Here is a 27,162-nt window from a genome sequence, read left to right on the forward strand (position 1 = left end):
CAACTGAAAAATAAGCATTATATTCAAAATACTCACGCTCTTTATTGAAATGTACTGGTTAAAATTGAGTATATATATATATATATATCTGATATGTTCTTTGGCCATTGAGAGATTTTTTTTTTTCCATCAACAGGCTTTGAAGTCTGTCTGAGATTGGTTTCTGTGCTTAGTGTATTTCAGACCTTGAGTGGCAGGTATCAGTCAAAGATTGAGGATGGAGTAAGGTCTCCAGTCACCAGAAGGGATAATTGTGTGATTGTTTTTTTTTTTCAGAAGCCAGGGAGGGACAGTGTCAGCTTCATACGGGAAGTGTATAAACTACCTGTTTTCATGCTATGTTCATAGTAAATGAAAGACATGGCAATCATTGAAGCTACCCAAAGAAAGTGAATGGGTTTCAAAGAGTCCTGCCTCGAGTTAGACTTGATTTTTTCTGAGGCAGAGCAGAGGACTATCTGATCTACTGATGGGGGATTCTGTGTGCAAAGAACAGAGGGGAACAAGAGCATGCACAGTCCCGGGAACATGGGGTTTTCATTGTTTGTCCTGCTAACTCCCTCCTATCACCCCTCCCTTGGATAGGCAGCCTGTATCGGAACCACAGTACAAGCTTCAGTCTCTCGAACCTCACTCTACCCACCAAAGGTGCCCGAGAGAAGACCACACCCTTCCCCAGTCTGAAAGGTAACCACAACCTACCTGTTGCCAAACCAGGTTTCTTCTCTGGGAGGTACTTTGGGCCTGTGGGTGCTTCTCAGAAGTCTGATGTGTGATGAGTCGTTTGATCACGCGGCTTCTCAGGCTTTCCCTGCACATCATGTGGGAACCACCTTTGTGGCCAGAGAAGGTCCTGGTGGATGTTTTTGGGTAATAACAACTACGTGGCTGCCACTGCTTCTGGGGAGACCTTAGTGGTGGGACATGATGAACACAGGCGTCTCCAGCTGCCCCCAGTCAGCCACCAGGTTCTCATTGCGTGACTTATGACAGAATCCATCCCCAGGAGTCAGCCTGCACATAGAGATTAGGGAGAGTAGGCAGTGCTGGTAGGATTCTGTCTTTCTGTGGCTTGGTGTCTGTTTAGATTCTGAGGGGGCCAGATAGTATTTGTTGGCTCCTAGGGGCAATTAAGACCTTGTTTGAATTTCTTTGTGATTTCTTGATGCCTTGAGGGGCTTCTGAATTTATGTTGACTTTGGTTTGCTTTTTCTGAATATTGTGCCAAAATACTTAATTATGGTAGGAAGTATAGTATAAAATACTGGTCTTTGACCTATCTCTCATTCCCGATGATTAAAAATATCAGGAGTCTATGAAATGTTCCTTGTTAGGAATGGAAACATAAGATAAATAGGCCAGTGGGCATCAGAACTCGTCATACAGGAAGCACACCAGTGCTGGTGCAGGGGTTAGGTAGATCGGGGATGGAGAGGTGTGGTGTCTCTGACTCTGATTGGATATATCCTAAGAGAAGAATGATTGAAACTCCTTCATTGCATGCTGATGCTTCATTTCATTTGCTGCACTGAACCCGCCCACTTGCCTCTCATCTTGATACCTTACCCCCGAATTCCCATGACAGCATCTGCAAAATAGGGGCTCTTCCCCAAACATACCCACAGGCCCTCGGGACCCCTGTGCTAGATGTTTCATGAAAATCAGCAATCCCTCCGTCATGCATGTGCCTGTTGAGTACGCTCACCCTGCCTGTGGTTGCAGAGGCCACAGTCCTAAGGATGGTCTTTGTTGAAGCCTTGGGTGTCTCCTGGTCACTTGGCTTCCAGCTCCGCAGTGCCTAAGACCCAAGGTTACATGCACTGTTCAAGCTTTGGGAGAGTTCTCAGATGAGCTGGTGTAAATCCTCAGACAGGTATATAGGGGTTGTGGTCTCGTGGTGCACCTACTAATTGTGTATTTTGTGTCCCAGTATTTGGGCTAAATACTCTAATGGAGATTGTTACTGAAGCCGGCCCCGGGAGTGGTGAAGGTGGGTCTTGCCTGTGAGCTGTGCATGAACTTTTGGGGTTTTTAGTTTTTATTTTATTTTATTTTTTTCCTAGCATCTTCATGCCTGCCTGAGGGCCATCCTCCTCAGGCAGCAAGCAGCATCACCTGCGTGACCTGCCTTGCCCTGTCCCTGGGACGCCCATGCTTGCTCATGGGGCGTCCTGCTGGTGCATGTGGAGTGGCCTGAGTCTCCATTCCCACCTCCTCCACATTGCCATGGCTGGTCTCTACTTCCACGTGACGCCCCAGTGCCACCCTCCCCCAGCCCTTCTGGGGAATGGGCCTGGATCATGGCCAGCTAACACGAGTTGCTGGACCACGATAGTGACAAAGGCTCTCATTTGTCTCTTTCCCACCATAGGAAACAGGAGGGCCTTAGTGGACCAGAAATCTTCTGTCATTAAACACAGCCCCACAGTGAAGAGAGAGCCTCCATCACCCCAGGGTCGATCCAGCAATTCCAGGTACTGAAGAGCAGTGCTGTTCTAAAAGTTGGCAGCTAGAGGTCATGGTTGCTGTGCAAAGCTTTAGGGATGCTCAAGAATGGGCGAAAAACCCTCTGGGTGGTAGATGACAACAGTCCTTGCCAACAGTGTCCATGCTGATGCAATCCAGTGCACCGGTAATTGTTCACAGCGTTGAGGAGTGGGAGATAGCAGAGCTGGGGACTCGGGCAGACCAGGGTATTTGGAGGGGACAGGCAGGTGTTAATCTTGAGCATTTGCATACTTGACTTTGTATCTGCGCCTGGAAGGAAGCATCTAGCCTGTGCAAGAGGGGAGGCTCTGCCAAGGAGCTAATGGTGACAGAAGTGGTGTGTGGGCCCCGCAGTGAGAACCAGCAGTTCCTGAAGGAGGTGGTACATAGCGTGCTCGATGGCCAGGGCGTCGGCTGGCTCAACATGAAGAAGGTGCGCCGGCTGCTGGAGAGCGAGCAGCTGCGGGTCTTCGTCCTGAGCAAGCTGAACCGCATCGTGCAGTCAGAGGACGATGCCCGGCAGGACGTCATCCCAGATGTGGTCAGTATCTGGGCTGAGGCATTGGGATCAACTGGGCAGAGGGAGGTGGACTCAAAAGGCAGTCTGGCCATTGCCTTGCCTGGGTTATCATTGCAGGAGATCAGCCGGAAGGTGTATAAGGGAATGCTGGACCTCCTCAAGTGCACAATCCTCAGTCTGGAGCAGTCCTATGCCCACGCAGGTCTGGGTGGCATGGCCAGCATCTTTGGGCTTCTGGAGATAGCCCAGACCCACTACTATAGTAAAGGTAGGGATCACATCAGCCAGGCATCCCCCAGTCATCTCCAAAAGAGAAAACGTGCTTGTCCCCACAGCAAGTTCCCCAGCACCATGCTTCCTGTAGGCGTTGAGATTTTAGTCTCGGGTGCATGTTTATCTGTGGGCGTTTCTTCTGTCATCAAAGGTGGAGTGTTAGCTTTCTTTCCTCCCACTTCTATGTTCTTTCTCCTTCTCCCAGTGCGGTTCCTTTCCTTGGTTGCCATTTACTACCTCTTTTGACCACTTTTCTGTATTGAATCTTTTCCCCAGAACCAGACAAGCGGAAGAAAAGTCCAACAGAGAGTGTAACTACCCCAGCTGGCAAGGACCCTGGTCTGGCTGGGCGGGGGGACGCAAAAGCTATGGCTCAGCTGAGAGTTCCCCAGCTGGGACCTCGGGCACCAAGTGCTACAGGAAAAGGTCCCAAGGAGCCAGACACCAGGAGTTTAAAGGAAGAGAATTTTGTCGCTTCTATTGGTACGTGCCACTGTGTTTGGTGTGTGCGGGTGGGGATCTGCCTTCTGAAGTATTCCTCCCTCTCGATTCATCCAGAATCCCGCCTTTCTCTTCCCCATGCTTTGCTGTCTTGAGAGGGAGACAAGCCTGTGCCCATTTCCAGTAGCATTTCTTCTCTTTCCCTCACGCTTTCTGCATGGCCACCCCTGATCCACATCCTCGAGGAAGAGCCGGAGTTGTGTTTAAAGGACCTGGCGAGGCTCCGTGCAGGAAGTCTGAGCTGGATTCTGGGTCCCTGTTTGTGCATCTGGATTATTTCCTGCTAGTAGAGAGGCTATGTGAGCTCCTAAGAAGACATGAGGAAGCTTACAACTGCATCTCTGGGCTGTGACGGTGTGGTCGTCTGCGTTTCTGAAGCAGGTTTCCCCATCTACCGTGGCACTGCCCTGGAGTTTGCTCCTCTGGGCCTGTCTGCCAACCCCGCTCCCCTCAGTTCTGGACCTCAGACTCGGCTCTCTCAGACTGCCTCCCTGGACGTGACTGAAAGCTTGCTTCCCTGTGGTGTTTCTCCAAGTCCTTTAAGGTGGTGTCTTAGGGAGCTCTCTGGGTATCGCTTGCATTTGGCTCACCACCTGCTCAACCCTAGAATCCCAGATTGTATCTTCCTTTTTCTTCTGCTAGGGCCCTGGGCACTAGGTCTCCGGCTGATGCCTTTGTCACAGTCACTGCTGTTGCTTTATGTTCCCAGAGATAGTAATTAGGAGCCAGTGTCCTTTATGGAGAAACTATGCTTGGGTAGTCAGCAGAATACTCTCTCAGTGTATTCCCAGTGAGCCCTGACTGTCTTGCCTCATGGGATGTTCTAGAAAAGGTACCAACTTACTAGTCTGATGGTCTTGAGTTTTAGGTCTGTATCTGTCCCCAGCTAGGACAGTCCCCAGCTACAGTCCTGGGCAAATCACTTCCATCTCTGAGTCTGTCTCCTTCTCTGGGCAGTAAGCAGATCATGCTAACTAGACTATGGGGTTCCTTCCAGGCAGGGAATTGATGTTCTTGGCATTCCATCTGCTTCCCCGTGGCCTTTTAATGGCTTTGGTTAACTCTACTCACATGTTTTCACAGGTGACTTGTTAAGTCTTGGTAGGGCAGGCACTGGTTGTGAGGGGGAGTTGGTTTTGGGGCAGCACCAGGAGGGTTGCTGAAGTCTGCCTGCTAGTTGACCTCTCCTGTCCTGTGACTTGGAGGATTGGTGCTCACACTTTTGAAAACCTTCGGCTGCTTGAGATGCTCCTCTCTCTGATCTGGAATTGGAATCCGTGAAAATTGCCATTCCCTGGTTCCTCAGAGAGTGCCTGAGGTGGTAGAAGTTGAAACAGATCCCAGGTTTCAGGCGCCACAGCTTGGGATGGATCCGTTTCATCAGACCACAGTGGACACGCCTCACCCAAGCCTTCCCACTTCATCTACAAGGATTTCACTGCCATGTTGGGGTTTAGTGTTAGAAGTCTGGAACTGTTAGTTCATAAGTTTTTGGGGAAAGTACTGGATTTCTTGGTTTCCCCTCCTTCCCCTCAATGAAGATGTCTTTGTGCCTCTTGGTGGGTGATTCCATGTCTGAGCCTGAAGCAGCTGGGGTGGGGGGTTTCCACTCCGTCTGTCTGACCAGCCTCTGACTCTGTGTCTTTCTCTCCTGCTTGCGTTGCATCTGGGGTAGAATTGTGGAACAAGCACCAGGAAGTGAAAAAGCAAAAAGCTTTGGAAAAACAGAGTAAGGAACAAATGCCCTTTCCTGTCTCTAAGTCTCCCATACCTGCCAACTCCCCGGGCCCAGGCAGGGCAGGTGCCCTTTGTCAACCCCACTCCAAATTTGCTCTTGAGGGATGGTGAACAGATTGAAAGCAGGCAGGTGGTGTGTGACTCCCAGGCGTGTGGCTGGTAGGCTGCTTCGTGCCCCTTCCCTTCTAGCACGCAGGCTGTGAATGTCCAGGGTGTCACAGAGGCAAACCCCTTAGAAGTTGGTTCTCATTCAGTGACCTCATTGGCTGATCCTTCCCCAACCCATTGGAAGGCCTGCGGGCACAGTTGGCAGAGATGGTGGCCATCCCTCTGTGTTGAGTCTGTAGCTGCCCAGTTCTCTGGTGGCTTACCTAGGCACGCTCTCTTGCTTTCTGTCATTCTGTCCTTCTGCCATATCATTGTGGGTTGGTTGGAGGGGTGGCACCAGGGTTGGCTTTTACCTCTGGGGCAGATGATTTTGGGTGGGAGCAAGCAGTGCCCACTAAAACAGTAGGTGTCTCTTTGTGCACCGGACCTGGCATTTCCTGGCTCCTTCAGATGTCACAGAAGCAGTGAGTGACCTAGGCCCAGGGACACTTGGACTCTGAGCATGATGGATTGTGGTGGAGACATTTGTCTGTGGGGATTTTCAATTAAGGGCAAGTGGCTCATACTGTTCTCAGGACAAGAAGATGGCTGCAGAATCCCTTGAGACCAGGCCTGATTCATCCTACTTGGTTCTCAAGGCATCTGGGGACATCTTCCAGTGGATCCCACGGGAGGGGTGGGGGGCACAGTCCCTGGAAAAGTAGTTGGGATGTGCTGAGCAGATCTGAGGCCAGATCATGCTGCCATTCCTTCCCTTCACCAGCCTGCCCCCTTGCTCTGTGTGCTGAGTAACAGAAATCTTCCCCTACTCAGGACCAGAAGTAATCAAACCCGTCTTTGACCTTGGTGAGACAGAGGAGAAGAAGTCCCAGATCAGTGCGGACAGTGGCGTGAGCCTGACCTCTGGTTCCCAGGTTTGTGGCAGTCTTGTTGAGAATCATAAGGCTCAAATTCGCTCTCTCAGAAAACTTCTTTAAGTTAAAACAGCCTCAAAGCAACATCAATACCTATAAGAAGGAAGTGATGAAATAAATACAATCGACCCACCTAATGTAGTATTAAATTCCATTAAAGATTATATAGTTAAAGATTAATGACATGAGGAAATGTTTATAAAGCTGCAAGTATGGTATGATTCCAGTTTTATTTTTTAAATGTTTTAAGGAAAGACTAAGGAGGAATATACTGAAAAGCATTGGTTAAGTGGGTGGTAGTTTTAGGGCTTATTCTATTTCCTTAGTCTTTTATGTATTTCTGACAGTTATCATGTTTCCTGAATGTATATTACTTTCTGTTGTCTTGTTTGTTACTCATACCTGTTTTACCTGACTTCCATAGGGATGACAACCTAAGGATGGGGACAGGGTCAGAGGAGAAGGTCATGTGTTTCTGAGAGAGATTGAGACAAGATGGGGCGCCTCCCCTGATGGGCCTGTTCCCATGTCTCGTTTCAGAGGATGGATCAAGACTCAGTGGTCGGTGTGAGTCCTGCTGTTATGATCCGCAGCTCCAGCCAGGATTCTGAAGTTAGCACCGTGGTAGGGGAACACCACACTGGCATCCTGGCGGGCAGGGTGTGGAGTCCCCTTCTGGAGAAGGGCACTCTTTCTGACTGGAGGTTCTTTCAGAGTCTCTGGTCAACATGGCTGTCATGATGGAGACATGCACCTGTAGTGGGCGTGTGTCTGCAGGGTCTCACCCAGGGCTTCTCTGCATCCACTGATGGAGGGGCTTTGAGAGGCTGTCTGGCACACCACTCAAAGGCAGTGCTTTGCTTTTTTGGGTTTTTGTTTGTTTGTTTTTGAAGATCTATTTATTTTTATTGGAAAGGCAGATTTTCAGAGAGGAGAGACAGAGAAAGATCTTCTGTCTGCTGGTTCGCTTCTCAAGTGGTCCCAACGGCTGTAGCATCTAAGCTGATCCAAAGCCAGGAGCTTCTTCCAGGCCTCCCAAGTGATTGCAGGGTCCCAAGGCTTTGAGCCATCCTCTACTCCTTTCCCAGGCCACAAGCAAGGAGCTGGATGGGAAGTGGGGCAGCTGGGACACAAACTGGCACCCAAATGGAATCCTGGCACTTGCTTGGCGAGAAATTTAGCCACTAGACTACTATGCTGAGCCCTATTTTTTTTTTAAGATTTATTTATTTTTATTGGAAAGGCAAATTTACAGAGAGAAGGAGAGACAGACAGAAAGATTTTCCATCTGCTGGTTCACACCCCAAGTAGCCACAATGGCCGGAGCTGAGCTGATCCAAAGCCAGTTGCCAGAAACTTCTTCCAGGTTTCCTAAGGGTGCAGGGTCCCGAGGCTTTGGCCCATCCTCAACTGCTTTCCCAGGCCACAAGCAGGGAGCTGGATAGGAAGTGGGACAGACAGGATATGAACAAGCACCCATATGGGATCCTAGCACATGCAAGGCGAGGATTTAGCCACTAAACTATTGTGCCAAGCTCAAGATGATGCTTTTTTATGGCAGCAGAGGCCTGTAACAGATTGGCATTTCTGGGGTTCTTCCCTGGACAACAGCCCTCACATGTTTGTTCTTTTCCAGGTGAGTAATAGCTCTGGGGAGACTCTGGGAGCCGACAGTGATCTGAGCAGCAATGCAGGTGACGGCCCAGGCGGCGAGGGCAGCATCCACTTGGCAAGCTCTCGGGGAACTTTGTCTGACAGTGAAATTGAGACCAACTCTGCCACAAGCGCCATCTTTGTAAGCTTGCCTTTTTTATATTATATATATTTTTTGAATTTTATTTTTGATGATGATTACATAGTTGAGGAGGGTGTATGTCCATGTGGACCACTGATTAGGGTGGGAAGGGTCAAAGAATAGGAGAAGGTATATGGGACCATTTTTTTCCAGTGGAGAAAAAAAGGGGAGAGGTTGCACCCAGCCTCCCAAACACATCAGTATGCGGGGGTGGGGGGCGGCTACCTGATGTCATCCCGGAGTCCCCATGTGGATCAAGCTCCGAGAGTACTGCTATGGTGATTTTGATAGTTCTGAAATGCTGTTGATTTTGTTGCTCCAAGGATGAGGAAATCCTTCCAAGGTCCATTGGCTGACATAGTCCACCCTTGAGTCTCCACTCACCCACATACTTGCTATCAATGCTTGGCATGGAGAGTTGTTCAATTTGTTTTGTCCTCCATCCTCTTCTGTGGTACTAGATCTCCTCTGGAGGCCCCAATGAACTGCAGTATCCCCCAGGTGCATCTGCGCATGCCATCTGCCGCACTGTCTTCAGCAACTCAGGAGGCTCAGTTCTGACACATGCACTCCATGGGCTGACCACAGATCCTGTGATTTTCCCAGTGGAAAATCCAGGGGTCCAGTTGGGGGGTTCCCCGAAGAAACCTCATATGAGGTGACCCCAGACCTGACTCTTGTGTTTGCCAGCCAGTGTGAGGTCCAGCTCAGTCCATCTCCCACATCAGCCTACACGCTAACTGGTAGTCACAGTTGTTGGGTCAGTTCTGTCTCCAGCCCCATCTCTTATGCAAATCAGTGGATGATAGGGTCCAACCTAACTCTGTCCACCACACACCTGACCTTCATACACAGCAGCGGGAAGTATAGCCCAGTTGGAGGGACCCAATACGCCTTACCAGGTCTGCCCCTGGCCATGATTCCTGCACATGCTGGTATGTGCAACAAACTAGTCTGGTCTGTCACACATCCCATTCAGCTTTTGTACGCACCAATGGGTGCTGCAGCCTAGCTCAGCCCAGCTGACTTCACTCTCCAGCCTACACTTATGCTAGTGGGTGCTACCACCTGTCTAAATAGGTCCATCCCCAGCTCTGGTTCTCATGCTCACTGGTGGGTGAGATCTGCAGCCCATCAAAGAGATGCCTACAGTTTCCCTACTAGACCCACTCCCAGCCCTGGATCTTGCACTTTTCCAGGTCGTTCTGCTGTGTGGCTTGGCAGGACTTGTCCCCATTCCCAGCACTTGCCAGCTGATGCTGCGACAAAGTCTGACCAGCCTGTGCTTACTCTGGTTCACGCATACACCAGTGCATGCCATCACTTAGCCCAGCCTGGCTCTCCTCCTAACCCAGCTCACATGCAGGCCGACGGGTGTTGTAGCCCCGCCTAGTCTGGTCTGCCCCCCCCCCCCCCCCGCCGTCCTAGTCCTCATGTTCACCAGCAGGAGCAATGGCCCAGCAGGGGAGCATCTTCTGCCCCGCCCCCCCAGGCTCACCCTACTGTGTGCTGGTGGGTGTTGTGGTCCAGTCTGGCATGGCCTGCCTCAGCCCCCAGTCTCAGCCCTAATGTGGACTAGCTGGTGTTGCAGCCCAATTTGGCTTTTCCTGCACCCTGTCCTGGTTCTGCCGTATGCTGGTGGGTGCTATGAATTGACCCAGCTTGGCTCACCCCCTGACCTGACCCAAACATATGCTGACTGGTACTATAACCTGGTCTGGTCTAGGCTGCTCCCAGTCTTGGTTTTTGCACTCACCTGCAGGGACTGAGTCCTGACAGAGGAGTTGTAAGCTTTGTTTCTTAGCAAAAAAACAAAACAAAAAACCACCACCACCAACAAAAAAACCTATTTATTTAATAAGGGAAAGAAGTGGGTTAATGGAAAAAAATTTAAAAAATACTAAGAAGGGACCGGTGCTGTGACATAGTAGGCTAAGCTTTCCCCTTTGGGTGACAGTTTGAGTCTTTGGCTGTTCCACTTTCGATCCAGCTCACTGATTATGGCCTGGGAAAATAGCAGAGGACAGTTGACATCCACAGGCCCCTGCACTTGTGTGGGAGACCCAGAGGCGTCTCCAGGCTCTTGGCTGCTGATCAGCTCAGCTCCAGTCATTTGGAGAGTGAATCAGCTAATGAAAGATCACTATCTCAATCTCTCCTCTCTGTAACTCTGCCTTTTACATAAAAACAAGCCTTTTTTTTTTTTAAGATTTATTTATTTATTGGAAAGTCAGATATACAGAGAGGAGGAGAGAGACACAAGAAGATCTTCTGTCCGATGATTCACTCCCCAAGTGAGCGCAACGGCCGATGCTATGCCGATCTGAAGCCAGGATCCAGGAACCTCTTCCGGGTCTCCCACGTGAGTGCAGGGTCCCAAAACTTTGGGCCGTCCTCTACTGCTTTTCCAGGCCACAAGCAGGGAGCTGGATGGGAAGTGGAGCTGCCAGAATTAGAACTGGCACCCATATGGGATCCTGGCACATTCAAGGTGAGGACTTTAGCCGCTAGGCCATGCTGCCAGGCCCATAAAAAACAAGCCTTTTTAAAAAGAGAGTGATAATAAGAAGGAAAAGATGAAGCAAGGAACAGCAATCTGCAAGTACTTAGCTTTAAGGAAAATGTTTCTTTTCTTTTTTTCTTTTTCTTTTTTTTTTTGTAAAGATTTATTTATTTCTATCAGAAAGTCAGATATATAGAGAGGAAGAAAGTCAGAGAGGAAGATCTTCCATCCACTGGTTCACTCCCCAAGGGGCCACAATGGCCAGAACTGAGCTGATCCAAAGCCAGGAGCCAGGAGCTTCTTCCGGGTCTCCTTTGCGGGTGCAGGGTCCCAAAGCATTGGGTTGTCCTCAACTGCTTTCCCAGGCCACAAGCAGGGAGCCGGATGGGAAGCGGGGCTGCTGGGATTAGAACCAGCATCCATATGGGATCCCAGCATGTGCAAGCTTAGGACTTTAGCCGTTAGGCTATTCTGCTGTGTAGTGGGCTAAGACGCTGGCTTGAATCTTTGGTGAGTCAGGTTCCTGCCCTGTTTAGTAAGAGCTGTGAATGTGATGTGGTTGTAGCCCTTGTGTTTAAAATGATCAAAGAGGTACAATTGTGCCTCTTAGAACAATTAATTAAAGCTTTCATTGATATCAGTCTATGTGTTTGCATGGACTAGTTCAGTTTTATTCTGGTCAGAGCTCTATTTGCATAGAACTTGAAAATATTAATTCAGTGTACTTCTAACAGGTGTTGGAAGTTTTCATTTATTAGTGATTTACGAGAAGTTCCAGATTCTGCACTTGAGAAACAGGTGCCTAAGGCGTGATTTCCATTCTCAGGGAGCTTACAATCCAGCAGACAGTGTGTGTCTTCTGAGAGGTGAGGGGCAAAAAGCTTTAGAAGAAAACATTCTCATCCTGCATCACCCCATAAGCGCTCCATCAGCTGGAATGAAGTGAGTTCTTTCAGTCCCTGCCTTGCAGGGCGTGTGCCTGCTCCTGCAGTGCTCAATGCTCAGCCACTGCCAGTTTGTACTATTAGACAAAGACGAAGACTGCTCACTAAGAGGTGCTTGTCTGGGGTCTGTGGGAAAGACAGATCAGTGTAAGTGAGAGCCATTTGGTGTTCCTGGTGAGCACTCCCGTTCCAGTCTTTGGTTTGTGTGTCCCTAAGGGAGCCAGTACCCTCACAGCGTGAAGGTTGGGAGCTGCCTTGGCGTCACCAGGCCTGCTCCGATGGCCTCGCTGCTCTCTCTCACTTGCTGTTTAGACGTTTAGAATCCCTCTACTGTACTTCCATCCTGCATTTGGAGACGTATTTAATGCATGTAGGTCTGGCGAAGAACGGTTCAGCCTCAAACCACCCCTCTTGTTACCTTCCTGGGAAAAACACTTACTTGTCTTATGCTGATGGACAAGCATTCTTTGTGCAGTTGAGTTGCTGAGAGAGGTTACCTAAATTGTTTTGGCTCAAGAAGGCTGGCTTAGCTATATATATAATATTATCTATTGGGTCATACAATCCATTGGACATTACACTAATTAGGTGTTGCTTAACCTTCTCTGCTTCTGCTATTCCATGTATTATGAAGAGGCATGATTTTACCAGCTTCTTACCTTGTTGAAAATCTTTTTTTTTTTTCTATAATGAGTATAAAGCTTATTATCACAGAAGTGGAAGACAGTGGTATATCTCAAGGGAACAAGAGATGATTGAAGAGAGGAAATTAACATTGTCAAGCAGCACTAGGTACTGTTAAATGCTTTATGTATATGCATTTTCTCTTATCAAGAAATATTTTATTTATTTTTTATTGGAAAGTCAGATTTACAGAGAGGAGGAGAGACAGAAAGATTTTTCATCTGCTGTTTCAACTTCCCAAGTGGCTGCAGCAGCCAGAGCTGAGCTAGTCCAAAGCCAGGAACCAGGAGCTTCTTCTGGGTCTCCCATGTGGGTGCAAGGTCCCAAGGCTTTGGACCGTCCTCCACTGCTTTCCCAGGTCACAAGCAGAGAGCTGGAAGGGAAGTAGAGGAGCTGGGTTATGAACCGATAGCCATATAGGATCCTGGTGCATGCAAGGCAAGGACTTTAACCACTAGGCTACTGGGCTGGGCCCTTATGCATTTTCAAACTTAATTATTATAATAATCCTATGAGTTAAAAACATTAACCTTCATTTTAGAGGGGAGGAAAATGAAGTTCAGAGAAGCTAAGATTTATCCTAAAGTCACATAGCTAATAAGAGTCAAGGATTTGAAACTTAGTCATATTGACTTTAAACCCTGTATTTTTTTCTACTATAGCATGCTGATACCAGAGAACTAGCCTGAATTTTTAAAAAAGATTTATTATTTACGGGGTCTGGCACAGTAACCTAATGTCTAAATTCCTCACCTTGCACATGCTGAGATACCATATGAGCACCAGTTCTCACTTCCCATCCAGTTCTCTGTTTGTGGCCTGGGAAAGTGGTAGAGGACGGTCCAAAGCTTTGGGACCCTGCACCCGCATGGGAGACCCGGAAGAGGCTCCTGGCTTCGGATTGGCTCAGCTCCAACCATGACTGCCGCTTGGGGAGTGAATGATTGGACGGAAGATCTTCTCTCTCTCCTCCTTCTCTTTGTATATCTGACTTCCAAAAAAAAGATTTATTATTTACATGAAAGGTAAAGTTATAGGGGTGGGAAACAGGGGAGAGAGAGAAAAAAATTAATCTTCCATCTGATGGTTCATTCCTGTTATGAGTAGCGAATAGCTGGGGCTTGCCCAAGTTAAAGCCAGGAGCTTTATGCATCTAGGTTTCCTGGGTGCAGGGAGCCAAGTACTTGGACCATCCTCTGCTGCTTCCCCAGGTGCATTGGCAGGGGAGCTGAATCTGAAGTGAAACAGGGGCCAGTGTGGGAGCAAAGCAAGCTAATCCTCCACCTGCTAGCACCAGCATCCGCTATGGGCATCAGTTTGTGTCATGGCTGATCCACTACTTCTTCTTTTTTTTAAAGATTTTTTTATTTATTGCAAAGTCAGATATACAGAGAGGAGGAGAGACAGAGAGGAAGATCTTCTATCTGATAATTCACTCCCCAAGTGAGTGCAACGGCCAGTGCTATGCTGATCCGAAGCCAGGATCCAGGAACCTCTTCCAGGTCTCCCACACGGGTGCAGGGTCCCAAAATTTTGGGCCATCCTCAACTGCTTTCCCAAGCTACAAGCAGGGAGCTGGATGGGAAGTGGAGCTGCCCGGATTAGAACCGGCGCCCATATGGGATCCCGGGGCATTCAAGGTGAGGTCTTTAGCCGCTAGACCATGCCGTCGGGCCCAGCTGATCCACTTCTGATCCAGCTCTCTGCTTATAGCCTGGAAAGGCAGCAGAAGATGGCGCACAAGTCTTGGGCCCCTGTGCATGCGTGGGAGACCTGGAAGAAGCTCCTGGCTCCTGGCTTCAGATTACTTCAGTGAACCAGCAGATGGAAATTCTCTCGTTCTGTGTTTCCTTTTTTCTTTTTAAAATCTGCCTTTAAATAAAAATTTGAAAAATCTTAAAAATAAAAATAAGTGAAGCAACTGGGGCCAGTGCCATGGCCTGGCAGGCTAACTCTGCCTGCCGCACGAGCATTACATGTGAACATCAGTTCAAGTCTTGACTGCTCTCCTTCTAGCCCTTCACTCTACTGATGTACCTGGAAAAGTAGCAGAGGATGGCCAAAGTCTTTGGGCCCTTGTACCCACGTGGGAGACCCAGAGGAAACTCATGGTTCCTGGTTTCAGACCAGGTCAATTCTGGCTATTGGGACTATTTGGGAGATGAACCAATAAATGGAAAAATCTCTCCCCCTTTCTTTCTGTCTCTCCCTCTCTGTAACTCTACCTTTCACATTAAAAAAAAAAAAAAAAAAAAGAACCAGCATGATGGCTTAACAGGGTAATCCTGCACCAACAAGTCCTAGCATCCTCTAGGGGCGCCAGTCTGTGTGCCAGCTGCATCACTTCCCATCCAGCTCCCTGCTTGTGGCCTGGGAAAGCAGTTGAGGACGGCCCAAAGTCTTGGGACCCTGCACCCGCGTGGGAGACCTGGAGATGCTTCCTAGTTCCTGGCTTCAGATCACTTTTTCTCTGGCTGTTGTGGCTGTTTGTGGAGTGAACCAACAGATGGAAGATCTTTCTCTCTGTGTCTCTCCTCCTCTCTGTAATCTGCCTTTCCAATAAAAGTAAATAAGTCTTAAAAAAAAAGGAGAAGATGTGAAGCAGCTGTGACTCAAACTGACACATCTGTGTGCTGTAGGTGGTGGTGTAACCTGCTGTACTACAATACCAACACCCCCCGCCCTGCCCAATTTTTTTTCTTAAGAGAATATCTTTGAATTAAAAAATATGACGTAGGAAGCAGTGATAGAAATCAGAGTTATCAGACGGGCTTGGCTGGAATCCTAGAGTCCCACAGAGTAGCAGCAGAAGTAGGGGGATCAGAGTGTGTCACTGCACTTGGCGCCTGATTGTGTGGGCCTCCCCCTAAGGCTCAGTTCACTCGGCACCTGTGCGGGACAGCCGGCCGATCACCTGTTCTCTCTAGGGGAAATCCCACAGCCTGAAGCCGAAGGTGAAGGAGAAACCAATGGGCAGCCCAATTCGCTGTACTGAAGACGTCAGCCAACGCGTGTACCTCTATGAGGGACTCCTAGGTGAGAAGCAGCCTGGGGAGGCCCCTTGCACAGTGCGGAAACCCAGCTGTCCGGGGAGAGGGTGGCACCACACCAGGAAGCCAAACACTTGGGTTTTTGCTAATGCCACGGCTGACACCAGCTGGTGGGCTGGTGTCTGAAGCAAGCGACATAACTGGGTCTGAGCCGCACAGTCGGGGAAGGACAAGCTGGGGTTTTGGTGTTGGCATTAACCATCAGTGTCCGTCTTTCTGTCTTCCTATCTTTCCTCTTGCTCACAAATTGGCAGGAAGGGACAAAGGATCAATGTGGGACCAGTTAGAGGACGCTGCTATGGAGACCTTTTCTATAAGTAACCACCTTTCTTTGCGTGCTGTGTTTGTCCCTCCGCTTTGGGAGGGCCTGGGGCTCGCGTGAAGGCGTGTGGGGCTGGACTGTGAGGTCTGGGGTACAGAGTTTTGTGTTTTCCTCTTACTCTGAAATTGGTAACAACTCCCATCTGGTATTTACTCTTTCTTCATTTTTATTATTTGTCAGTTGTAGTCTTTAAATGCTGAACAAATACCCTTAGCAAACATTTTATCCTATCTGTAGGCAAAGAGCGTTCTACTTTATGGGACCAAATGCAGTTCTGGGAAGATGCATTCTTAGATGCTGTGATGTTGGAGAGAGAAGGGATGGGTATGGACCAGGGTCCCCAAGAAATGATTGACAGGTATGGCTCTCAGGCAACCCTCGGGAATGTTCCACCTTTGCTCCATTCTGCCATCTCCAAGCTGAGGGATGACCTGGGTCTGGTCTTCCGCTTAGGTACCTGTCCCTGGGAGAGCATGACCGGAAGCGTTTGGAGGATGACGAAGATCGCTTGCTGGCCACCCTTCTGCATAACCTCATCTCCTACATGCTGCTAATGAAGGTAGTGACAGCTTTGCTTAGGTCTCGTGCTCCTGATGCTGGAAAGGTGGCACTTGCTGCTTGTCTCCTAAGTCCTGTGCAAGCAGCTTCCCAGGGCTCGGCCTGACTGAGCTCCCCCGCAGCTCCCATGTGAGCCAAAGCTGTGTGCTGAGGGCACTGTCACCCAGCTGCTGAGTCCACTCTCCTCCTCCTGTGTCTACTTTGAATGCTGCCTTGGGCTCCTCCTGCTAAGTAGTTTAGGATTCCGGTAGAGCTCCCCACAGATATTTTGTGTGTGGTAGTCATTTCTAAAATCCTGGGAATCAAGGTCAGAGTTCAAACTTCAGTATTAGCCCTGCATCATACAGAATTTTCTCTGGCTGCAGAAAGAGCTGCCCATTAACAAAATAATAGTAGGTTCTAGTTTGAGTTGGTTGTGCTTGGTTCCCATAGTTGCAAAAGAAATAATGTTGCCAACTCAACAAATGCTGCAGTGGAAAGGGGAGACCTAAGGTTGTCAGTGAACTTGGGGTTCTGCTCCTGCTCTCCCAGCCTGCCCGGATGTGGAAGGGGTGCGTTGAGCAGATGCACAGCACACCCTCCAGGTCAGGCCCCTGGATTGGATCCATTCTCTGTGGAATGTTCATTGCTCTGGTGCATTGCAGGGGCTGAGAAAGGACAATGATCCTTAACCTTTGGAGGGTTTCTGCCCACAGCCGAGTCCCAGCACCCCTGTGCGTCACAGTTTCTGAATTACACTGAGGCTTTTAGGAACCAATATTTCAGTGTTGGTTGGACATAAAGAGGAAATGCGCCTGTGCAGAGCGGCTTGGAGAACCACGTTCTGCAGGAGCCAAGCAGAGCTCAAGCCAGGATTCACCCCAGCACCCTGGTAGGGTGCGCAGTTCAAAGTGCCACCCCATGTGCAGCGGTGTGCTCTGTCAGAAAATTGTTTCACCCAGATGGGAGGATGCCTAGCCATACGCTTGTCGACCCTTCATCTTGGTCATGAGAGGGACAGATCTCTTACTAAGACTCTTGTTTGGATTTTTCAGGTGAATAAAAATGACATCCGGAAGAAGGTGAGGCGCTTGATGGGGAAGTCCCACATTGGGCTTGTGTACAGCCAGCAGATCAACGAGGTGCTGGATCAGCTGGCTAGCCTGGTGAGTATCACTCGGTTTTGTCACTGTATGGTCCACTTTGCTCCCTGCTTGGAAATGGGGTAGTGGTCTGTGATGCTTGGATGAGGCTCACAGCCCCTTTTTAGGGTAGAATCCTCCTGGTGCAGCGGTTGCAGTACAATGTTTGTGAACAGCGTTTTCATCATATAATACTAGTGTGCTCTGTGCCTTTCTCCCCAGCTGATGTTTGCACTGATACTACAAAAGCAGTGGTGGTGATGGTGGGTGAGACGGCTGGCACCTCAGCACAGACAAGGGCAGGACCCCAAATGTGCCAGAGCATTGGTGGTTCAGTGGTAGAATTCTCCCCTGGCAGATGTGCCGGGAGCTGTCTCAGTCCTGACTTGACGCACTCAGTTCTGAAAGAGCCAGTGTCTGGATGAAGCAGCGAGTCCCTCTGCTCTCATTAGCTCCCGCTGACCGTCACACATCTCCGATGTTCTGGGGACAGAGTGAAACGTGTACAGAAAGCATTTCTGCTGCCCACCGAGGATGGTGGTGGTTTGGAGGAAAGCAGCTTGCAACAGTTTGAGTTCCGAGATGAGCAAGGGGACAGCGTTTTTACTCAGAAGGAGGGCTAGCAAACTGTGGTTATTCAGAGTTGAGTATCTGGCTGACGTTTTCTCTAAAGCTAATAAATTGAGTCGTTTCAAAGAAAACAACTGATAAGTATTTATTGCCCATGGTAGAATTCAAGTTCTTAAGTTTTGGAATACTTGAAGCTTTCCAACATTGTAAGGCTTTTCTAAGGAGATAGGTAGTTACATTCATGAATGTGATTTAAAAAAAATTTTTTTTAAATATGGAACACTGCACGAATTTGTGTGTCATCCTTGCACAGGGGCCATGTTAATTTTCTCTGTATCATCCCAGTTTTAGTATATGTGCCACCTAAGTGAGCACAATGGGTGAGGTTTTTAAATATACAGTATAATAAAACATGTCAGCATTTGGAAGAGCTGTAATATCCAGGAAACTAGTACTTCTCACACCCAGTGTGTGATTTACACATCTAAGTGTGGCTAAAAGGTGCCCTCAGAAGCTTAAGGCACACAGATGCAGTTAACATAATAGTGTAAGGCATTCATTGCCACTGAGTCCAGCAAACGGATTGTTGCTAAGTTCTGCACAGTGCCGAAGACGAGTATGTCCGTTCAGATGTCCTTCCCTTTCTCAAGTCAGGGACTATGAGGTCAGATTTTCCTCATCTGCGTCAACCAAAGCAATAGATCGCTGCAGAAGCAGAGAGGGGAATGTGTTTATATATATATATATATATATATTTTATAAAATGTGAAAGCAGTGTCACATTAAAAAAAAAAGATGTATTTTATTTTTACTGGAAAGACAGATATACAGAGAGGAGAGGGGACAGAGAGGAAGATCCTCCACCTGCCAACTCACTCCCAAAGTAGGTGCAGCAGCCAGAGCTGAGCCAGTCTGAAGCCAGGAGTCTGGAGCCTCCTCTGCGTCTCCCATGTGGATGCAGAGTCCCAAGGCTTTGGACCATCCTCCACTGCTTTCCCAGGCCACAAACAGGGAGCTGGATGGGAAATGGAGCCCCTGGGATTGGAACCGGTGCTCATATGGGATCCCAGCGCATGCAAAGCGAGGACTTTAGCCACTAGGCTACCACACCGGGCCCTAGTGCCACATTTTTTAAAGTAATAATAATGTTTTTTTTTTAAACAATGTACTTGAATTGCATGTCATTCATTTGTTTTTAAAGATTTATTTTTATTATTTTTTCATTGGAAAGGCGGATATACAGAGAGGAGAGACAGAGAGGAAGATCTTCCGTCCGATGGTTCACTCCCCAAGTGAACGCAACGGGCCGATACTATGCCGATCCGAAGCCAGGAGCCTCTTCCGGGTCTCCCACACGGGTGCAGGTTCCCAAAGCTTTGGGCCGTCCTCGACTGCCTTCCCGGGCCACAGGCAGGGAGCTGGAAGGGAAGCGGGGCTGCCGGGATTAGAACCGGCGCCCATATGGGATCCCGGGCGTGCAAGGCGAGGACCTTTAACCACTTGCGCCACCGCGCCAGGCCCTGCATGTCATTCATTTTTTTTTTTTTTTTAAAGATTTATTTTTATTATTTTTTCATTGGAAAGGCGGATATACAGAGAGGAGAGACAGAGAGGAAGATCTTCCGTCCGATGATTCACTCCCCAAGTGAGCGCAACGGGCCGATGCTATGCCGATCCGAAGCCAGGAGCCTCTTCCGGGTCTCCCACGCGGGTGCAGGGTCCCAAAGCTTTGGGCTGTCCTCGACTGCTTTCCCAGGCCACAAGCAGGGAGCTGGAAGGGAAGCGGGGCTGCCGGGATTAGAACCGGCGCCCATATGGGATCCCGGGCGTGCAAGGCGAGGACCTTTAACCACTTGCGCCACCGCGCCGGGCCCCATGTCATTCATTTTTACAAATGATTTATAGTTGTTAAATCAGTTAGTGAATGTTTAAATATTTTTTAGTTTTAATTTCTAGTGTGACATCTATAAATATAACTCATACAAAGAAAAGGTGTTTGGGGTCTTCAGGAATTTTTGAGTTGCAGCTGTCCTGAGACGAGTCAGGTCTGCAAGTGCTTGTCTGGAGGTTGGCAGCCAGCTGAGGCGGCTGCTCTGAATGGGAGCCCACTGTGCGCATTACCCCTTCCTTCCTCAGAACGGGCGGGACCTCTCCATCCGGTCCAGTGGGAGCCGGCACATGAAGAAGCAGACATTTGTGGTACACGCAGGCACAGACACAAATGGAGACATCTTTTTCATGGAGGTAGGTGCTGGTTCATGTCGGGACCTCAAGGAATATCTATAAATCATCAAGAACTCCTAAAACTGATGGCAGCAGTGTGTGTGTGTGTGTGTGTGTGTGTGTGTGTGTGTGTGTGTGTGTGTTTTGCCATTCATCTCATCCCCCATTTATCCTTGTAATCCAGCTGTCTGAATTGTCAGGTTATTTCACAAATAGTTAAACCAATGTACTGATTCTTTTATTGCTCCACCTCTTTTAAGTATATATTGAATAGGTGATACTAGCCATGAATGAATGAATGGCCATACTAGCCATAAACTGGAACAACATAAAATAGTATATTTTGGGAGGGTTTGCACTCATTCTCAACTCCTTCCATCAGTTTCCCATTCATCCCTTCATAGTCCCATACACTCGATTATTATTTTGGTTTTCCTTTTTTGTAAATTTCTATTTGAGAGATAAAAGCTTCTGTCCACTGATCTACTGCACAGCTGCCAGCAAAGGCCAGAGCTAGGCTGAGCAGAAGCCAGGAGCTAGGAACTCAATCCAGGTTCGCAAGTGGGCAGCAGGAATCCAATTCCTTGGCCCAATATTGGCTGTCCCCCAGGGTGTGCATTAGCAGGAAGCCAAAACTGAAGCCGAGCTAGCCCTTGAACCCAGGCGCTGTAATGTGGGTTGTAGATGTTCCAACCGGCAGCTGAACTGCTAGGCCAAATGCCGCCCCCCCCCCGTAGCCAGTTTCATTGGTTTTCTTTTTGTCTTACAGTGAATTTTATGTAAGCAATGAAATATAGATATAAATTATTCATTTTTTAATAAAAAGAAGTGGCACAATGTATCTGTTGAAATATTGCTTTTTTGATTAAACACATCCTGGTGGTGGTCTGTATCAGCACAGGTAGCCCTGCTTTCTAGGACCACCTGTGTTCCCACTGTGACTGCCAGTCAGTGCCTGGGCATGCTCGGGCGGGTTCCAGGTTTTGGCTGTTGCTAACTTGTGCACACATGTCAGTAAGAAAGAAGTCCCTGATGTGGGACTGCTGGCTCAAAGGGACAGCACACTAATGTCTCTGCTTGACAGGACTCGTTGGCACCCCGTAACTCACACCACTCCCGCTTGGCCGTTGTTGAACACGTTGGATCATTTACCCGTGGAGCACCTCACCGTCCGCATTCTTGGCAGACACCCTCCTGGGCGTCACTAACACGTTTCTGTACCACTTGTCTTTCTTAGACATTAGTAGTTCAAACTAGAGATCTAATCAGTTTCAGACGCGTATCTATTGAATGAGGTTCTGTATTTTTTTTTCTTTATTGGAAAGAGATTTATAGAGAGGAGAGACAGAGAAAGATCTTCCATCTGTTGGTTTACTGTACAAATGGCCATATGGCTGGAGCTCAGTCTAAGGCCAAATCTGAAGCCAGAAGCTTCCTCCATTTTTCCCACACTGGTGAAGGATCCCAGGGCTTTGGGCCATCGTCCACTGTTTTACCAGGCCACAGCAGGGAACTGGATGGGAAGTGAAGCAGCTGGGACACAAACTGGCGCCTCTATGGGATCCCGTCACTTGCAGGGGGAGGATTAGTCAATTGAGCCATTACACTGGGCCCCAGTTTCAGATTGAATGTTTTCGCAAGAATCCCTCAAAGGAGGGGCTGCGTTCTTCCAGTTATCTTACGTGGTCATTTCTCTTGTAATGGTCAGTGAGCCACATTTAGGCAGCCAGATTTGGCCACTGTAAAGTTTGTCATTTATCTTCTGATTTTGCCTGTGGTATTTTTTTGGCCATAAAATCCATTCTTCTTCCTATCTACTTACCAGTCAGTGTATTTTGGAAGGCAATTAACTGCTAATTAACTGTTTAATTACTTGCAACCCGATTGAGATCTCCTCAATCTAGATCTCCCACATGGGTGGCAGGCATCCAATGACTGGAGCCGTCACCTGCTGCCTTCCAGAATCAAGAGTGGAGCTGGCACCCCTGATGGTGTCTCAGCTGCTGTGTCAAACTCCTGCCCCGGAGACCTTTTACTTTCACATAAAAGCTGTTAAATTAATCAGTTACTTTTATGGGTTCTGGATTTTGAGGCCTACTTGGAGAAAGTTTTTCTTACTCTGGGATTATAAAGGGAGATTGTCCATGTTTTCTTCATTTCTGTGATAACTCTAAAATAGATTTATTTTCAGTAATTTTAGGGGACAAGCAACCCCTACGTAAAGTAGTAATACTAAATAACCTTTCTAGTGCTCTTTTGGGCTTTGGTTTAGCCAAGTTTGATTTTCACACAGTTTTTGAGCCAGTAGTTTAGCGAGCGAGTGTGGGGGTGAGAGACGAGCCCGCACCAAGGCTGAATCAAGGAGGGGTCGTTTCCCTGGCACCTTCCAGGGCCGTTAGCCTGTGGCCTGGTGTTCCTCTAATTGAGCCCTCACCGAGGATGTCTGCTGCCGTGGAAGTGGCAAGTCGTTCCTCTCCTTTCTGGACTTCTCTAAAAACTTCCTGTCCTTCTGCAGAAGTACACTCTCACCTCACCCTGAGCCTCTGTCGTGGGAGATTGGTCCCTTGACCCTCCCAGATGTCTCTTCTTGCCATATTACCACACAGAACAAGAGTGCTTCTGCCCTGTGCCACCTGCTGATGCTCACTCAGTACCTCCACCCTGTGCCACCTGGTGGCCACTCAGAGTCTGATCCCACCTTTCTTAGAACAGCCTGAGAGATGATCTGTGGGGCAGTCTTTTGGGAAGGCTTTTAAATGTTTTATTGCTTTATTATTATTATTATATTATTATTATGTTACAAAAGTAAAACAGTAAAAGCTGTAAACAATATAAAACTTTACATAAAGTAAAAATTCCCCTCACTTTTCTCCCTATCCCACTCCCCGGAGGTAACCGCTGTAGAGAGTTTGGTGTGTAGCCTTTCAGCTTTAAGGGCAGGGGAAGCCTGTTTGCACAAATATCATTTATTTATTTGGAATTTGTTTTGACATTTATAAAATGGATTTCAGACTTCAAATATCATTATATAATTTGGTATTTTTCAAAGATTTATTTATTTTTATTGCAAAGTCAGATGTATAGAGAGAAGAGACAGAAAGATTCACCAATCACTGGTTCACTCCCCAAGGGGCCACAACGGTTGGACTTAAGCCAGTCTGAAGCCAGGAGCCAGGGTCTTCCTCCAGGTCTGCCACATGGGTGCAGGATCCCTAGGCTTTGGGCCATCCTTGACTGCTTTTCCAGGCCACAAGCAGGGAGCTGGATGGGAAGTGGGGCTGCTGGGATTAGAACTGGTGCCTATATGGAATCCTGGAGAGTTCAAGGCAAGGGCTTTAGCCGCTAGGCCACCGCACCGGGCCCCATAATTTGGTATTTTTAACTTCATGTGTCATGGACATCTTTTTATGTTTTAAGTCAATGCTCAGTCATTACCCTGTTTAATTAGTACCTCTCACTGTTTGCTCTAGGATATATATTCCTAGACATGGAGTTTCCAAATCAAGGATACACACATTTAAAATGTTGATAGGTTCTACCTCCTTGCCAGCCCCAAGACTGTCCATTCGTAACTTCATCAGCAGCCCAAGGAAACCACGTTGTTAACCATCATTCCTCTGGCCCAGAAATCACGTGTCCTGCATATGCCCACCACCTCCATGTGGTGCTAACAGATGAAGCAGTTGTGTCCATTTCCTACATGTAGCAAACCATGGGATCAGGCTTGGCTAGAACTCAGGTTTCCAAATCAGTCCTGCCAATTAACCTGCCTTGTCCTAATCCTTTTGGAACTCCACTGAGCTCTGATGTAGTTGCTGAACCCTGAGAGTTGTATGTATTCCTTACTCATTGACCCAATATTTGTGGGGCCCACGTCATACACGCAAGCCCTCGGTTAGGTGTGGGGCAGATCGACTTGACTTCTGTTGCTCTCCTAGATTTGAGTAGCCATAACAAGTGCCACAAAACATGATGAGCCTCATGAGAGGGGGTGTCCATGGAGGGTTGGGGCAGGATTTCCAGGAACATAGATGTAGCCAAGGACTGGAAGTCACAGGCAGCTTTCCAGGAGAAGCCACCCCCCAGCTTAGACTTGAAGGAGGAATAAAGGATGGTGGTCGGAGTAGGGGAAGGAAAGAGTGGTTCAGAGACATGTGAGGACTCAGTGATGGATGAGGTTAAGGGCCAAGGAATGCTGTTTGTGCGTGGTTGGCATCAGGCAGGGGACACGAGAGGCGGATCTGCCCAGAGAGAGAAGCCGAGTTCAGTTGTGGACAGAATGAGGCTGAGAAGCTGCTCTTCAGGAGCTTGGGGTGAGAGGCCCCCGTGGAGAGAGACTGAAGAACCATTCACGTGGTAGTAATGATCATTATTATAGTTTTGGTAAGTGTGGTGTGATTATAGTAGCTGACTACATGTGCTTCCTATATGTGCACCCAGGCTTTTTGGCACATGAACTCGTTATCTACTCCACAATATTAGCCCTATTGTACACCAGACGGAAGTTTATTGTACACAGATGAGTTTGTGTTCAAGGAGTCACAGCTAAGTACTGGCAGAATGAGAAGTAGAAGCCAGGCAGTCTGACGACTCCTGTGTTCGTTAGCAGGAAACTGGGTCAGAACAGAGCCCAGGACTTGAACCTGAACATTCCGCTAGGCAACGCAGTCTCATCCACTGCATGCATGCCTGCCTCGTGTTTTATATAATTTTTATGCAGTGAACATTGTTCATATTTATTCTGAAATTAGTTATAAGAATGTTTTTGTAGAATAGGGAAGGGGGGCTGGCATTATGACACAGCAGTTGAAACCACTATCTGCAATGCTGGCATTCCCATATAGGCACTAGTTCATGTCCTGAATGTTCCACTTTTGATTCAGCTCCCTGCAGATGGTCTGGCAAAAGCAATAAACAATGGCCCAAGTACTTGGGCCTCTGCTAACAGCGTGGGAGATCTGGAAGAATCCCGGCTCTGGCTTTGGTCTGGCTCAGCCCTAGCCATTACGGCCATTTGGAGAGTGAAGCAATGGAAGGAAGATTGCTCCATATCTCTCTCTAACTGTGACTTTCAAATAAAATAAATGAATCTAAAGAGAAGAGGGAGAGAGAGAGAAAGAGAAAGAAAGAAAGAGAGAGAGAGAGAGAGAAAGAAAGAAAGAAAGAAAGAAAGAAAGAAAGAAAGAAAGAAAGAAAGAAAGAAAGAATGAATTAGAAAATGCATTGGTTAAGTCTGCCACGTCTCCTGCCTTTGTCCGTGGAGCTGACTCTGAAGGTTAACAAGTGAGGCAGGAGACATGCTGGGAACACTGTTAGGGTACAGGACACGACAAAGATGGCAGAGGTGAAGGAGTCCTGTGTGCTTGCACACAGTATCCTTCCAGTGCCCTCATTTCTTTCTTTAAGACTTATTTCTACTTGAATGATGGATTTTAAGAGAGAAGGAAAGACAGAGAGAGGTGTTCACTCCCCAAATGGCCACAAATGGCCAGAGCTGAACTGATCCAAAGCCAGGATGCAGGAGCTTCTTCCCCTGGTCTCCCACATGGATGCAGGGGCCCAAGGATCTGAGTCACCCTCCACTGCCTTCCTAGCCCATAAGCAAGGAACTGGATGGGAAGTAGAGCAGCTGGGACACCAACTGCCACACATATGGGATGTCAGGGCTTGCAGGTAGAAAATTAGCCTGGTAGGCCATCATGCCAACCCCAGTGCCTTATTGCTTTCAACAGCCTTAGCAGATATGATGTCCAGTAGTGGTGTGTATGTATGGTGTGTGTGTATGTGTGTCTCCACCGGGCAGAAAGTCTGCCTACATGGTGCCCAGGACCCAATTGCCCCATCATTGTCATGTGAGAAGCAGTGTCATGAGGCCAGGGGTGGGCAAGGCTCTGCAGAGACCAGTGCCACCTAGCGGCTCTGTTGGCTCACCCAGGTGTGTGATGACTGTGTGGTGCTGCGCAGTAACATCGGGACGGTCCATGAGCGCTGGTGGTACGAGAAACTCATCAATATGACGTACTGCCCCAAGACCAAAGTGTTGTGCTTGTGGCGTCGAAATGGCTCTGAAACCCAGCTCAACAAGTTCTACACTAAGAAGGTACTCAGGCTGCCAGCAGGTGTAGGCCTTGGGGTGGGTTGAGCAGCGAAGGCCAAATTACAAGCTAAGAAAGTAAAGGATCCATGTCGGGAGCACCCCCTTTGGGTCCCCAGCTGTTGTGTGGGACACAAGTGTCCTTGAGCCCTGGTGTCAGCGTTAGCCTTCAGCAACCATCAGAGGGTAGCGGGTGGGGAGCCCCAGAAGGCTCGTGTGACAGCAGCTCTCTCTCCCTCCATCCTGGGCCTCAGTGTCGCGAACTGTACTACTGCGTGAAGGACAGCATGGAGCGTGCGGCCGCCCGGCAGCAGAGTATCAAGCCTGGTGAGAAGACAGCGCGTCCCTCAGAGGGGGTCTTCACTGGTCCCCCTGCATGGTGGAGGTCCAACGAGGAAGTCGGGCACGGGCTGTCCGGCCTCACTGGCCAGCTGATACCCCCTCCCTCACCACAGGGCCTGAACTAGGTGGCGAGTTCCCTGTGCAGGACATGAAAACTGGTGAGGGTGGCTTGCTGCAGGTCACTCTGGAAGGGATCAATCTCAAGTTCATGCATAACCAGGTAGGTGGAGGAGGCAGCCCGAGGCTGCCTGCCCCTGTACTTCCAGCTGAAGTAGGGATCTCTGTCCAGGTCCCCAAGGACCTTCTTCCCAGTGAGCGTGAGAGAGGGCCACTGGGCCAACTGGAGCAGCTGGACCCAAGAGACAGCAAGGGGAGGGCACAGTGACATCAGTGACCACGCTGGCGGCAAAGCAAGA

At 48.6% G+C, this 27,162-nt stretch overlaps 1 protein-coding gene and 1 non-coding gene across 7 annotated transcripts in view; one reads left to right on the forward strand and one right to left on the reverse strand.

The window, feature by feature from the left end:
* MADD (MAP kinase activating death domain) overlaps positions 1-27,162 on the forward strand; it is a 46,625-nt gene that overhangs the window by 14,680 nt on the left and 4,783 nt on the right. For 2 of the 6 annotated variants that reach the window (XM_040980220.1, XM_040980222.1), the window contains 19 exons: positions 586-687; positions 1,931-1,990; positions 2,372-2,474; positions 2,842-3,028; positions 3,125-3,275; positions 3,557-3,763; positions 5,457-5,510; positions 6,440-6,540; positions 7,081-7,164; positions 8,177-8,335; positions 15,394-15,502; positions 15,771-15,833; positions 16,076-16,196; positions 16,292-16,397; positions 17,431-17,541; positions 20,224-20,331; positions 26,246-26,410; positions 26,659-26,731; positions 26,860-26,966. In XM_040980220.1, coding sequence (XP_040836154.1) covers positions 586-687; positions 1,931-1,990; positions 2,372-2,474; positions 2,842-3,028; positions 3,125-3,275; positions 3,557-3,763; positions 5,457-5,510; positions 6,440-6,540; positions 7,081-7,164; positions 8,177-8,335; positions 15,394-15,502; positions 15,771-15,833; positions 16,076-16,196; positions 16,292-16,397; positions 17,431-17,541; positions 20,224-20,331; positions 26,246-26,410; positions 26,659-26,731; positions 26,860-26,966 — 2,171 coding nt within the window. The remainder of the gene's footprint in view (positions 1-585; positions 688-1,930; positions 1,991-2,371; positions 2,475-2,841; positions 3,029-3,124; positions 3,276-3,556; positions 3,764-5,456; positions 5,511-6,439; positions 6,541-7,080; positions 7,165-8,176; positions 8,336-15,393; positions 15,503-15,770; positions 15,834-16,075; positions 16,197-16,291; positions 16,398-17,430; positions 17,542-20,223; positions 20,332-26,245; positions 26,411-26,658; positions 26,732-26,859; positions 26,967-27,162) is intronic. The other 4 variants (XM_040980223.1, XM_040980224.1, XM_040980225.1 and 1 more) reach the window with 2 other exon arrangements.
* LOC121156585 lies at positions 18,356-18,462 on the reverse strand. Its single transcript, XR_005883889.1, has one exon. It is a non-coding gene; the product is annotated as a U6 spliceosomal RNA (small nuclear RNA).

The sequence above is a fragment of the Ochotona curzoniae genome, unplaced genomic scaffold, assembly GCF_017591425.1.
Source record: "Ochotona curzoniae isolate NIBS_2020 unplaced genomic scaffold, NIBS_Ocur_1.0 contig_3432, whole genome shotgun sequence".
Taxonomy (NCBI): Eukaryota; Metazoa; Chordata; class Mammalia; order Lagomorpha; family Ochotonidae; genus Ochotona; species Ochotona curzoniae.